Source organism: Cyprinus carpio, chromosome B7, assembly GCF_018340385.1.
Source record: "Cyprinus carpio isolate SPL01 chromosome B7, ASM1834038v1, whole genome shotgun sequence".
Classification (NCBI taxonomy): Eukaryota; Metazoa; Chordata; class Actinopteri; order Cypriniformes; family Cyprinidae; genus Cyprinus; species Cyprinus carpio.
The window spans coordinates 22,616,414-22,630,653 of record NC_056603.1 but is presented as its reverse complement, the minus strand read 5'-3'; the positions used below and the strand labels follow the sequence as shown (position 1 = coordinate 22,630,653).

General features: G+C 39.1%; 2 protein-coding genes across 2 annotated transcripts; one reads left to right on the top strand and one right to left on the bottom strand.

Moving 5' to 3' along the window:
- Positions 1 to 1,498: 1,498 nt before the first annotated feature.
- c1qtnf4 (C1q and TNF related 4) lies at positions 1,499 to 8,867 on the top strand. The gene is made up of 2 exons (XM_019110590.2): positions 1,499 to 1,713; positions 6,121 to 8,867. Exon 2 carries the CDS (start codon positions 6,126 to 6,128, stop codon positions 7,269 to 7,271), a length of 1,146 nt encoding a protein of 381 aa, XP_018966135.2. The 5' UTR covers positions 1,499 to 1,713; positions 6,121 to 6,125; the 3' UTR covers positions 7,272 to 8,867.
- A 2,348-nt stretch (positions 8,868 to 11,215) lies between these two features.
- ndufs3 (NADH:ubiquinone oxidoreductase core subunit S3) lies at positions 11,216 to 13,855 on the bottom strand. The gene is made up of 7 exons (XM_042727947.1): positions 13,694 to 13,855; positions 13,291 to 13,347; positions 13,121 to 13,218; positions 12,860 to 13,009; positions 12,512 to 12,637; positions 12,083 to 12,202; positions 11,216 to 11,492 (listed from the first exon to the last, which is right to left on the bottom strand). Exons 1-7 carry the CDS (start codon positions 13,746 to 13,748, stop codon positions 11,331 to 11,333), a joined length of 768 nt encoding a protein of 255 aa, XP_042583881.1. The 5' UTR covers positions 13,749 to 13,855; the 3' UTR covers positions 11,216 to 11,330.
- Between the last annotated feature and the right edge of the window lie 385 nt (positions 13,856 to 14,240).

Sequence of the window (14,240 nt, the reverse complement as noted above, 5' to 3'; positions counted from 1 at the left end):
AGTGGCTGCTTACTTCACCCCGTGACAATTTTTCCACACCCTTATACCACCCAAGTCCCTACTTTGTGGACAAATGTTTAAACTTCCATTTCTAAAATGTGGGTATGAGAGTTTGTGTTTAGAAGGAGTGTCCCATCTTAAAATGACCACCATTCTGCTTTTTCACACACTTAAAACATGGGAATCTAAGATGTCAGGCTCTTAAGAAGCTTACTAAAAAGCTTTTTTTTCCTAATGGATTTGACCAACAGATATTTACTGATATAATATGATAATATGATGAATCATTATGACAATCATGACATTATTGTCAGCGTAGCTCACAGATCAAAATTGGATCAGGGTGAATAAACCGTGAGTTCAACAGCTAGAATGATATCGCTGTATAAACACCTGCTTCAGTGGAATGGCTCAATTAAGAGCTCAGACCAGGCAGGCTCTGTGTCTGAGGAGCTTTAAAGTGGCTGCTACTGAAGTTTAGAAAGGAGTCTTTCATCATAATAGCATTTCAGTCACCATGAGTTTAGTCTTCACGGCTGAGTCTGCTTGAAGGAGGGGTTTGAGCAATCTGCTTTCTTCAGATGCTCATTTCAAGCAGCATTGAGTCACAGGAGGAGAGAGAGAAAGCTCGTCTCTCCACATGACCTGTGTGAAAGTCATAGAGCAGCCTTTTGCACTTTAAAAGGGGCGATTCAATTTCACATCTGAATGATCACCTTCAAATCAATTACGCAAGAATACCCAACTGTATAATAACTAAATATAGCTATTATTATCCCAAATGCTCATCTTCCAGAGACTAGATACAAGCATTTATCATGGCAAACAACAAGAGAGGTCCAGAATGAATGTTATGGAAACAGATTAAACCGCTCAGTGCCAGAATGATCAGGATGGGGTGGGGGGAACTGCTGGGAACAGGAAGATAGACCCAGTCCATATGGTGCCTGCAGAGAGAAAGCAAGAGTCATACAGACACTGAGCAAAACAGAATGGTCATTTGTGTTTTAAAACAAACATTTACACTGCAAACAATCTGAAGTGGAATAGCTAACAAAATCAGTCTCTTGCTCTGTGTAAAATGTCTCTCCTCAGGGATTCTGAGTAATGACTATGATTATGTGCAGAGGTGTGAAATTACTATAGTTGTTGTGGTAAAACTAAAACCTGTGTGTTTTACAGTCTGCCATTGCAATTGAGTCTTGTGAGAAAATAAACTCGTATATGTAGGATTAGTCCATCCAGCTGTTTTCATATTGAATAAGTACATGCAAACACATGCATATTAACAAAATAAGATCATAAGAGATCATCATGTCCAGTTTGGCTTGCTCTTAACCAGATGTTTGCTCATGTACACACAGGCAACACCCCCTGGAGTCTCCCTATTGATAGTCCTTCCAGAGTGGCTGTTCATTCGTCTGCTCCAGAGCCCCCCAATCAGCTTGCAGCACCCCGATTGCTCTTAAATCCTCCAATGCCTGTATTGGAGTGTGTGTGTGTGTGTGTGTGTGTGTGTGAGTGAGAGTGTGCGCGCATGAACGTGTGGGTGTGTGCTGCACCAGACATCAGCAGCAGGTTGAGAGCCGACACACAGAGGAAGCAAGAGAGAGAAGAAAAGAATAAGGGGGAGAAAGAAAAAGAGAAAGAGACTGCTTCATTCAGTCCTCTGAGAGAACTTCAAGACAGCCTCCTGCAGCTCTGACCGCACAGGTAAGGACATCAGCATGGGGATGTGGTTTCTCTTTATCCCTCTCTATCTTGTGATGCAGTGGCGATCGCACCCCACCGCTTTGTATTCGTCTTTTATCTGATCGGCGTAAACACTCCATCAGAGGTGCAAACTTGTATGATCGGTCTTGTACCTCTCTGTGCTGCAGTTGTCACTGTCATTTTATGACCATATGAGATGAGGGGAATTGATCTACTTTTGTGATGATGCTCTCCGCTTCTCTCTGATGCTGACGTTGCTATTGTTGAACATAGCAGAGAGCAGAGCTGCAACAGAGGTAAACCTTTGGCTGAACGCTTTGAAAACAGCACACGTGGGGTTGATACTGACAAAGCCAGGTCATCTGCTCTCCACGCTCATATCTACATCACCTCGGGACAGTGTGAGCGGGGGATAGAGACAGAGAGGGGCTCTTTGTTGCTGATAGTGATCTGATATGGATCTGCACTGCAAGGGAGATTTCCCCGAAGACACTAAAAACCCATTCAGCTTGCGCATATGTGTGCGTGTGGAAACAGAAACTGCCTGCTATCCGGTCAAAGTGAATATTTACACAGATAAACTCATTAAATTTGTCTGAAATGACTATCTGGCTTCCCGATAAACATTGGTTTCCCTATTTATTTTTTACTATTTATTTGCACATTTCCATGGCAAAATTCAAACACTATAAAGCACATGCGCATTTATTTACAGCATAAGTCAAAGACATTTTATTGTGCAAGGATCACTGTAAATGAAAACACTAATTAGCTTTGATTCATATCCACGGCATGTTTAATTGGATGTGTGGAGAGTGAATGCATACGGTCTATTGAAAGCACACAGAACACTGATTTTATTATACAATTCCTGATGCATACTAAAAAACAGCATACATATTTATAGGATAGTTCATCTTGCTGTAGTCTAACAGAAGAGGTGTTGCTGTGTTTTATTGGCAGCATGTTGTTCGTTCGCTGGGTCATTACCCATGTCACAGATTACACACACATATAGGGCAGCAGGTGAGTCGTGCTGTTTTCCACCTTTATTCAATTTGACTGCTGCAGATTACACAGTAAAATATTGAAGCATGAAAAATATTCAAATTGATACTAGTTCAATTTACAACCACTTAGTAGTCTAATGGAATGCTGTAACTGTGGAGAATGACTGATTCTGTCTGTCGCTGGGAGTTTCCGGAGATGCCAGCTGTCGGGTTCAAGCCCTCATTACGCTCACAGAGTTGTGACTGTCATCGTCCCAATATTTAAATGTCTTCTTACTTGTCTTTCATCTTCTTCCTGTTCTACTTTTGTCATTGACTCATAAAACGTGTCCCTTTCTTTCTCCTTCTTTTCTCCAGCACCTATACCCCCTTCTGTAACGACTGCTGTATTTAGTCTGTGTGTGTTTGAGATTTAGACTGTGCTGCCAGAATAGAGGGTGTGTGTGCGGATTTGGCTGAATGGTTCAGTGAAAGTGGCAGTATCAGAGTGTGGTACCAAAGGCTGTTAGGGAAAGAGAGAGAGAAAGAGAGAGGAGATAACTGGGCCCTGGAGCACACGCTCACAGGTGCTGCACTCTTGAGTGTATGCCGATACTCCACAGACCCTCATTAAACAACACAGCTGTGTAACACACACTGCCCCTCAGGCGCTGAGTGGAGTCTCACAAGCAAACTGAGGCCAAGTATGTCCACTCATCTTTACCTGCATTCACATTTTGCTTTAAATCACTTTAGTGCTCCTGATGATGAATGTCATTGTTTCCTGTGATAAAAGCGACTGTATACACAGGCTGGAGTATCAATAATGTATCACCTCTCAAAAGCTTTGTGAATGTGACAGGCCACCTAGTATCAGTCCATGGGGAAATGTTCCATTGGTGTCTCTGTGTATATTTACAAATTAGTGCTATAGCGCAATTCACGTGTTTTATGTAGCTTAGAGTTTACATGAAGCAAAAATTCTAACCATCTATTGTGACGTATATCCGAGTGAAACACCTTCTTGAATGAGAAATAATGTAAGATGGGACATGATTTTGTCTGATTTGGAATCGATTGGATCGTTAGATTATTGTCATTCGCTAATTGCTGTGATTTCATGTGAGTGACAGGTTGCTGGAGAGGAGAAATTATTACCCGGTTTTTACACTGGTCCACATGTCACCGGAGAATAAAAAAGATGTCTTCGTGAGGGTGATGGATATAAATGAATATTTTTGTTTAAAGATAACAAGGCCATACGAATAAAAAAGTAATAATGCCTAATTATTAAAAAGCTTAACAGCTAAATTGTTTATACTAAAAATATCAGTCTGATCTTGAAAGACCAAGTACTGAGATGCATACAAAATGCTATTCAGACAACTGTGAATCTTGTTTTTCAGTTCACATATGTAAAGTTCAGTCCTGACAAACGTTTGATGTCAGAATTGACAAGGAGTGTTTACACCAGCACAAACGTTCAGTTTAAATGAGATTATAGCCAGCCTGTAGCCATGAAGTGACCATGTTTCAAAGAAGCCAAATTAAATTATACAAATAGTAATGTACAGAAGCAAACATGGGAAATCAATTGATGCATTAACTTTACATTAGACCTTTTTCTGTTGCATATTGACATTTTATGTTTTTGCTTCACTGAGCTGAAGGGATTACTCTGTGTGTTCTCAGAGGACGTTGCAGTTCAGCATTCGGTGAGGAAAAAGGTGTAGCTGAAAACACAAGAAAGGCATTGACAAATATTGATGTCTCCCTCCCCAGTGTTCGGATTGTAAGGGCATGAAAGCATTGCTCAGCTAAAAATAGAGATAAAACAACAGGAGGAAAATGTTATTTTGTTGTTGTTACTTAACTCGCCAGCACATTTTAATATCCTGTAAACACTCAGTCAAACATTAAATGTTAAACAAGTATGTAATCAGTAGTAAATGCTCCGAGGATATTTCATGAATGATTTACATGGTACTAGGCCATTTAGTTTGAAACAGATGAAAGGTGCAGATCACAATCAGATAAAATCAAATATTTCTTAAATAAAACACACTTCTTATAGACTAGATAATTGTTTTTAGGTCAGCTAAGATAATAATATTTGTTAAAAATTCTAACATAAAGCCACCTACAAATGCTGATTTACTCTGGCGTTTCACATGAATATTCTTAAAGTGTTCAAATACCAAACAGAAAGCGGGCACTCTATTTTTAGCATGGCTTAGCTCAGTGTTTCATCCGTGAAACAGAAGTCCAACTTCTCTGGCATCTCAAGAGATCTCATTAAGAGCAAAAACCTCTTTGCATTTTATTCTCTTTTTATTCATCTTTCAATGTGGCAGAGGGATGATGAGCTCCATCCATCATTAAATCAAACGGAAGCTGCTGATTTAAGGTTTAATGTCTCAATTCATGCAGGAGGCACCATCAACAGTATAATCTGTATCTTGTGGATGTTAAGTCTATTAAGAAGAAGGAAATGTGGCAACATACAGTGGCATTGTAGATTGCGTGGGATTTTTTTTCCAGTAGTGTGGGCGACAGTATAGTAAAACGGAAAGAGGCAGCGTTGTTCCATTATGGATCTCTGAATTTGTTGATCTGGTTTTAGAGAAACATTATGAAAGATATTTAACAGCAGTGTATAAACACAGTAGTTACCAGGTGTCCTGCAATATCGCATATACACTGCTCTCCCCTCAGGCATATGCTCCTATTGGGCGTAGATCAGCGGATGGAGGGGTGGCGATATCTGCGTCACAATAAAGAAGTGCTGAATGTAGCCTAAGCTCATTTGCAGTCTATGTGCAATTCTATAACAATCACTATCCACCCCTTTTAATATGAATCATTTGATGAATCACAACAAATGGGGTCAATTCACAGCAGCTCTCTTGATTTAAATAAAAATGCTTCAGAAATGCATTTTAATACCAATGGTTTTGTATTGTTCACCATGATATTAGATACACTAAAAATGGGGTGAAAATTTGCAGTGGGATTTGGGGATGGGACCCCCTTGAAAGCTGTGAAGAACTGATCTGAAGTTTCAGTCTCAGTGTTCTGTCACCTCCAGTGTTCTGCTGTGATGTGCTGATCCAGTGTGTGTCCTATTACCGCTTATCTCAGGGGAAAAGAGAGAGGGTCTGATAATACAGCTCTCATCCTGCTGTATCTACTAAAGGCACTGATCCGTTCTGTTTTGATCCCACCTCCCGCTGGCACTTGTATGCATAATGATTGCTCTTTTTTTGGACCTGATGTTTTGCTAACGAGCAGCAGCTATCATTTACAAGCTTAACTGATTTAAATGAGAATGTTTTTGTTAAACAGTTTTTGTTTATGTTAACGGATACATTGACGATAATTAACAGAGCTGTTTTATTGTTCTTTATTCCCTCTGCAGTTAAAATGTTGCCTGGTACCAGGCCCTTGCTGCTGTGTGTGCTGTGTCATGTGACCACCGCATGGGCGTTTGCCCGCATGTCTGACGCCGTGGAGCTGCGGTCTGCGTTCTCTGTGGCACGTACCAGCAGCATGGAGGGAGGGCCCAAGATGGTCATCACCTTCGACAAGGTGTATGTCAATATCGGTGGTGATTTCGATCCGAAGGCTGGCTTATTCCGCTGCAGGATTCCGGGTGCGTACTATTTCTCCTTCACGGTGGGGAAGTTCCCGCGTCGAGACCTGTCGGTCATGCTAATGAAGAACCGCAATGAGGTTCAGGCGATTGTCTACGACGAGAACGCCGGAGAGGAGCGGAAAGTGCAGAGCCAGAGCGCCATGCTCCAGCTTGATTTCGGAGACACCGTCTGGCTTCGTCTTCACGGAGACCCTCGCTACGCTATCTACAGCAACACGGGTCATTACACCACCTTTAACGGTTACCTGATCTACCCCGATGTGTACGGCTACCAAGAGCCCACACACAAAGATCATAACAGTGACCATCAACCACCGAAAACCAGCGATCACTCACTAACTGAGCATGAAAATACAATTACCAAAGACACTAGTGTGAGTTTGAAAGAAGAGAGACGGGATGAAGAGATAAAAGAGGAGGATGGGAGAGAAGGAGAGGAGGAAGACGATGACCAGCGGTCAGCATTCTCAGTGGGCCGCACTCAGAGTATCGTGGGAGTGGATCAAGGATACCCTGAGCACCAGCCCATCGTCTTTGACACAGAGTTTGTCAACATCGGCAACGACTTCAACTTGAGCTCTGGTCTGTTCAAATGCAGAGTAGCAGGAGCCTATTACTTCTCCTTCAATGCTGGCAAGCTGCCCCATAAGACCCTGTCAGTGAAGCTGATGAAGAACCATTTGGAAGTGCAGACCATGATCTACGATGATAGCGACACTGAGAAGGCCCTGCAGAGCCAGAGTCTGATGTTGTCACTGCAGGCTAGAGATACTGTCTGGCTCTACAGCCACCAGAGGGATGGATTTGGTGCTTACAGTAATCACGCCAAGTATATCACTTTCACTGGCTTCCTGGTGTATCCTGAGCTCCACCGAAGCCTTCCTCAGCAGCAGAAACCAGATAAGACACTGTAGGCCAGCCAAGGAGCCAGTCAGTCTGGGTCTTTAGGAAGGTACTAGTTTCGAGCAGCGCTTGTGTGGAAAAAATGTGAGTTCCCTTCACGTAATCTTCTAAACTCTAGAGATTCTTCAGATCCCATATTAGAAATCCCTTCAGCTCTTGTTTCTACCCTGTTTTATCTAGTTTTAGGAAATGACTAAGTCAAGCAAGCAGCACCTGTAACAATTTAGTTTAACTCAGCATCCCTAAAGTCACCATGAAACGGAAATTGCGATTATCTTTTCTTTCCTATTGTGACAACTTCTCGAATGAGAAAAAAATGTAGGGCAGCACTTGATTTTGTCCATCCGGAATTAATTGGATCATTGTTGTTTGCTAACTGAGTGATCTCATGTGAGTGGCAGGTTGCTGGATTATTGCCCAGCCAGAGCATACAGAGGGATGTTTTCGGGAGGGGATATTAATATTTGTTATTAATAATTACGACAGCACATACCATTTTTTAACCATTATGTGCATGGCTACATCAATTATAATAAATACTTCAACATTCCATAAAAAATAAGAATTGTCTGTTTTGATTTTATGGTGACTTTAAGCCCTTGGATGCTGAGTTCTCACAATAATATAATGATAAAATACAAACAGGTCACTTTTAAATAAAAATAATTTGTAAAAATTAAAAAATTAAATACATTATTAAAAAAAAAATATTAATTAAAAAGGGTAAGTAAAAGTCAATATAAAACTAAATACACAGCTTGACTGAATGATCTGAAGTTCTTAGCACTAAAGCACCAATCTCCACAGAGGCGCAGAGTGTTTCAATACGATTGTTAAATGCATGCATGTTTCAAATAAGAAATTTTGTTGTCTTTGAAGCTTTTGCATGAAAGATTTGCACGAGAGTACTGTCTTCTGCTTTTCTATCTATTATTTCCAGTGTTAAATCTGTTAATGTCTCAAAAAAAAAAATCATGTAGTCAAATTCATGTAGTCAGTCAATAATCACTCTGGTTTTGGAACAGCACTACACATTTGAACTGAGGACCGCTTCTGTAAATGTATTATGTTTGGCCAAAAACTTTGCCAAATGTAGCACAGGCTGACAGCTTCTAAAGAAACAATGATTTTATTCACTGCCAAATACATGTACACCAACTGATGCTAATGATTTTGGGAAAATAGTTCAGCAAATATTAATGATTATATTTTGTAACAAAAATCTATCAAAGATGTCGATCATTTTGTAGAATTCACCTGGTTCATGCTTTTGTGTGTATATGGCCATAAAGATTTATTTAGTTGATGAAGCATTATGTAATATGAAGTGCACAATTCCAAAATGTAAATACTTCTGTGTTTTTTATCCATTTCTATTTAAGTAAACGTTTGCATTTCTAATTCTGTGCCTGGTCTTATGTACTTTTCTGTATGCGTTTAATCTGATAAATAACCTTTGTGAACGAGTGCTGGATAAGCTTTTCAATGTTTGTGCAGTATGAGCTACTTTGTAAAGTACCGTAAAAGTGGTTTCAGTGTACGCTGGATTCTTATTGTGGAAGAAGCCAGTCCTCAGAAGCAAGCCAAATAAAAACTCTGAATGTAAACTCTTTCTTTTGTCTTGTATTTCTCATTAGTGTAAATACATCTACAGTGCTGTCACTCCTACCAACTATTTTTTACCCTGTGGAAGGATTTTTCTCTGATGAATAAATGAAGTATTCAAATATCTGAATCAAGTAAATATTTTAAAATCCCTGCTCAAAACACATTTGAACAACATAAATCAGTTGAGGTGATTAATTGCTTTAAGTAATAATGTTAAAGGGATACTCCACCCCAAAATGAAAATTTTGTCATTAATCACTTACCCCCATGTCGTTGCAAACCTGTAAAAGCTCTGTTGGTCTTTGGAACACAATTTAAGATATTTTGGATGAAAACCAGGAGGCCTGTGACTGTGACTGTCCCATAGACTGCCAAGTAAATCACAGTGTCAAGGTCAATAAAAGGTATGAAAGTCGTCATCAGAATACTCCATCTGCCATCAGACGTGCAATCTGGGTTATATGACGCGACAGGAACACTTTTTGTAAGCGAAGAAAACAAAAATAATTACTTTATTCAACAATTCCTTTGTCAAAGGTCTCCTCTGTGTCATACGGTGATATGGAGAGACACAGAGGAGACTGTTGACAAAGGAATTATCATTATTTTTGTTTTCTTCGCTTACAAAAAGTGTTCCCGTCGCTTCATATTACCCAGATTGCACGTCTGATGGCAGATGGAGTATTCTGATGACGACTTTCATACCTTTTATTGACCTTGACACTGTGATTTACTTGGCAGTCTATGGGACAGTCACAGTCACAGGCCTCCTGGTTTTCATCCAAAATATCTTAAATTGTGTTCCAAAGACCAACAGAGCTTTTACAGGTTTGGAACGACATGGGGGTAAGTGATTAATGACAAAAATTTCATTTTGGGGTGGAGTATCTCTTTAACATGGCACACCTTTGCATTGTTTTTGAATTTACATAAGCTTGATTGCATCATGAATGTCACTGCCTTTATGAGGTCTCAGCAGATCAGATTAGTTTTCTTACATAAAGACTAAAGAGAGGCCTGGGGGATTTTAAGATGAATTTGTTTGATTCAAGTTGGAAAAAGCCTGAAAGTAAAGCAATGTTTTTGGTGCAAACCATATGCAGCAACACCTAGATAATACCCTTTGTATTGTAAAGCATGGTGGTGGTGGCAGAACATTGAGGGAAAGGTTTGTATTCTAAAATGATGTCAGGGACCAGACTTCAGTTTAAATGAAGGAAAAACTGATGTTTTTTCCTTTAACTTAGAAAAACTGTTCAATTCAAATTTGAAAAAAATAAATAAATAAAAAACTCAAGTGTACTGTACAAAGCTCCAAAAGATACACTCAGATGTATCAAATGTTTACAAATGTAAATGCTGCTAGCAAACAAAGTTAAGGAGATGGGAAATAAATCTTTCATCCTAGAGAAATTAATGTTCTTGAATTGTTGAAATGGTCTTCTTGGAGCATTGAGCAAATGGCAGTGAATACTTCAGTACACAAATACACTACATTTAATGAAGACTAATGTTTTTAAAGTCATCAGTAGTAAATGATAAATAGTAAAAAGAAATCGTAAAATATTAAAGAAATCTATATGCCAGAACCAACGACTGCAGCAGAGCACAGCTCATGAAGGGATGAGAGAACACAGTAGCAGCAGGCAGCTGATATGCTGGATGATTCGCGTCTATCAAGAGCTCATTTATGTGCTCTTACTGAGTAGCTGACTTGCCACAAACTGTAATGAGATAAGTAAATGGGAAAGCCACAGTTAATTATGGAGGAGAGATTCTTATACCTATAATTATTTTGCTGTGTGCAATGACATTCCTGAATAGCAATTAAATAATTTTTGGGTAAAACCCATAATTTTGTTGATAAAGATCTTTTTGGAAATAACCTGTCAATATGGCTTATTCTTTGTAGTGGTAACTGGAAATATGTAAAAGCTTGAAGGCATTTGGCAATATGCACATTTACCTACCAAATCAGAAAAAACTAACACAGCAGGAACTTGACTTGTAAGCATTATTCAAACACACACAGTTTTATAGGTTAACATTTTCATTAGAAAACCTGAGAGAACTTTCTATATATCAGTTGAATATTTTCGTGACACTTCTCAATTTCAGTTAAAAGTGTTTCCACAAAAAGATTTGTTTTGAATATCATTTGCTACAATTTTTAACATAAAACTCTTAAAATTGTAGAATATAAATGCATAATCTTGATTTATAGTTCTTGTGTGTCTCTGCCTTGTTGTGTACACAAGTACAACTCTCAACAGTTTTTAACAAGTCTCAAGTGGTAGACATGTTTGCAAAAAGTGTATAAATTAGAAATGATATGCAGAAACAGGAGCGTTTTTCATTGTTTTATTTAGATGTAGCACAGGGTCTTATTTACATAAATATGTTCTGAGGATTTATCTGAGGGTATGAGTAGAACTCTCAAGGGTCAGAGCACAGAGCAGGGTTTACTTTGCTGGTTTATCCCCAGACTCCAGCTTAGGAGCGTCTTTAGGCTCGCGGTATGCGGGGAACGCTTCCCATGGACTGTTCAAGTCAAACTTACGGAACTCCTGGGCGAGCTCAACAGGTTCAGCCACAACCCGCTTCACTTCATCATCATAACGTACCTGACAAAGAAAGAGAAGAAAAATAATCAACATTAATGAATATACACCCAGTAACGGTGCACTTTTTTTTATGTGCAATTGTTCTGTACCTTTGAACACAATTATTTAAAAAAAAGAAAAAGAGGTTCAATTTTTTTACAATAATTTTGAAAGAAGTCTCTCATGTTCATTAAAGCTGCATTAATTCAATCAAAAATACAGCAAACACTAATATTGTGAAATATTATTACACTAAAAAAAAAAAAAATAACATCTGTTTGAATAAGTTTTAAAATGAATTTTTTTCCTGTGATGTCAAGGATGAATTTTCAGCAAACATTACTCCAGTTTTCAGTGACACATGATCCTTCAGAAATCATTCTAATATGCTGATTTGGTGTTTAAGACACATTTCTTATTCTTATCAATACTGAAAATAGTTGTGCTGCTGTTTAATATTTTTGTGGAAGCCATGATACATTTTTTCAGGATTTTTTTTTTTTTTTTTTTTTTTTTTTTATGAAAAGAACATTCAAAACAACAGCATTTACAGTGCAACAACAAAAACATTTCTGAGATGGCATTCAGTAAACAATATTCAGTGCATTTACCTCAACATATCCAGACAAAGGAAAGTCTTTTCTGAATGGATGACCTTCAAATCCATAATCTGTCAAGATGCGTCTCAGATCTGGATGGTTTGCGAAGAAAACTCCAAACATGTCCCAGATCTGTAATGAAATATCATTTCATAGTGAAACAACGCTTCCTCTACAATCTGATAAAACAGACATAACAGCTGCATGCAACTACAGCTATGTCGCAAGACCTCATGGACCACTGACTAGACATTCACAGTCATTTGCAGTCTGCAGAGTGTCATAGCAGGAGGGAAGCAGCTCGGGGGCTCCACTGCATGAGCACTGCAGCTTGTGTCTGAGTATATTACAGACTAAACAGACATCTATTTTTGTAGTCTGTAATACACAAAGCTCAAAATTTGTTCATGAAACCTTAGCTGATCACAATAAGACACATACCTCTCTCTCATACCAGTTAGCTGCCCGGTGCACAGGCACAGAGGAGTCAAGAGGAGTCAGCTCATCAGTGTAGGTCTTCACTCGGATACGAGAATTATAGCGCAGGGACAGCAGATTATACACAATCTAAAAAAGGAAATATTGGATCATCAATCCTTTGCAGAACAGTTTGAGAAATGTTTGATTCTGTTAAATCCATGAGTATTTCCCATGCTTATAGCTTCTCCCATCCAGACTACCAAAGCATGTACTTTTTGCATGGTATTTTTACATTTATATATTGTGGGGGCACAAAGATGCAAATGATCTTATTTTGGACATTTTTTAATTAAGACTGAGCATGCTCACCTCAAAGCGGTAGTGCCTTGTAGGGACATCCACGGCTGTCAGATCAATCATGTTGTTGAACTGAGAGTTTGTGTGATCCTTCAAGAAGGTGAGAACAGGTATAATCCCTTCTGGATGGATCATTACCTCCAGCTCATTAAAGCAGGTCACCTAGAATTCAAACAAAAGGACGTACATGAGAGAACCATTGAGAGCTGCAGAGTGCATCGCCAAAGTCACTTAATTGGTAATCTGAAAACGCTACATTAGAGAATAACTGACCTGCACTTGTTGCACATATTTGGGGAGAATCTCTGCAATGTATTCTCCAAACTCTGACAGCTGAGTGTGTGTGACTGGATCCTTGGGCCTCACGGTAGCTAATGCAAAAACGACATTTAAACGTGAAACATCAACAACAACGACAAACCCAACACCCCAAATCTACTCACGTCTGGTCTCAGTTGTCGTTGCTCTTGTCTGGACGACAGCAGCGCTCTGTCTAGCAACTATGAGAGAGTTTGAGAGAAAACAATGCATCACAACACAGCGCTGATATTATGACAGGTTCAAATCAAGACTTTAAAATGAATCAAATTATTTGCATGTGTCCAACTAAATTCAAAATTAATGACATTCCTGCAAAAAAAAGAAAGAAAAAAAGGCTGTACTGGCATAATAAAGCTTGAGTCGACACTGTATTTGTACTGCCTTCTAGAGCAAGAGGAAAGGTCAACAGCGAAGAAAAGCACAAACATAGAAGAGTGGGTTTTGAGTCCTGCACAGTGTCAATAATAGTGATTAAGTAAATAATTCACCACGATGATGTCAGTACTACCCATGCTTATTTCTTACCGTTAAGACTTCTTCCAAAACCGCTGCGGACAAATCTAACCAAGGAGGCCGCCATCTTTGCTCCCACACCGCGTCCTTCCTCGCGGGACCCGCTGACGCTGACGCTGACGCTGACGCCACGAGTGCATTTCTCAGAGCGCTGCTGCCATCTTCAGGAGGAACAATCGAGCCCTTTACATCAGGCTTTTGTGGTTCATATATCAATAAGATAGATATAGTGAGACTTATAAGCTCACAAAAATACACATATTTTTTAAGAGGCCCAAACTGAGCAAAAAAATACATTTTGGTGCAGTTGTTAATACTTAGGTAACACAATTCTGATTGTAGTGTAACACAGTGAGATTTTTATTAAAAGGCATTTTACTTACTAAACATGTATGACTTATCAATCTGTCAGTCAGAGGGCAGAAAGCATGTAGTAGATTGTATATGACAGGTGTTTGAGCAACATTTTGATCATGTTGATAATTTAGGCGCACTAGAAATTCATTAATGTATCAAATATGGCACAGTACAACTTCTAGGGTTAAAAACACTGACCCTG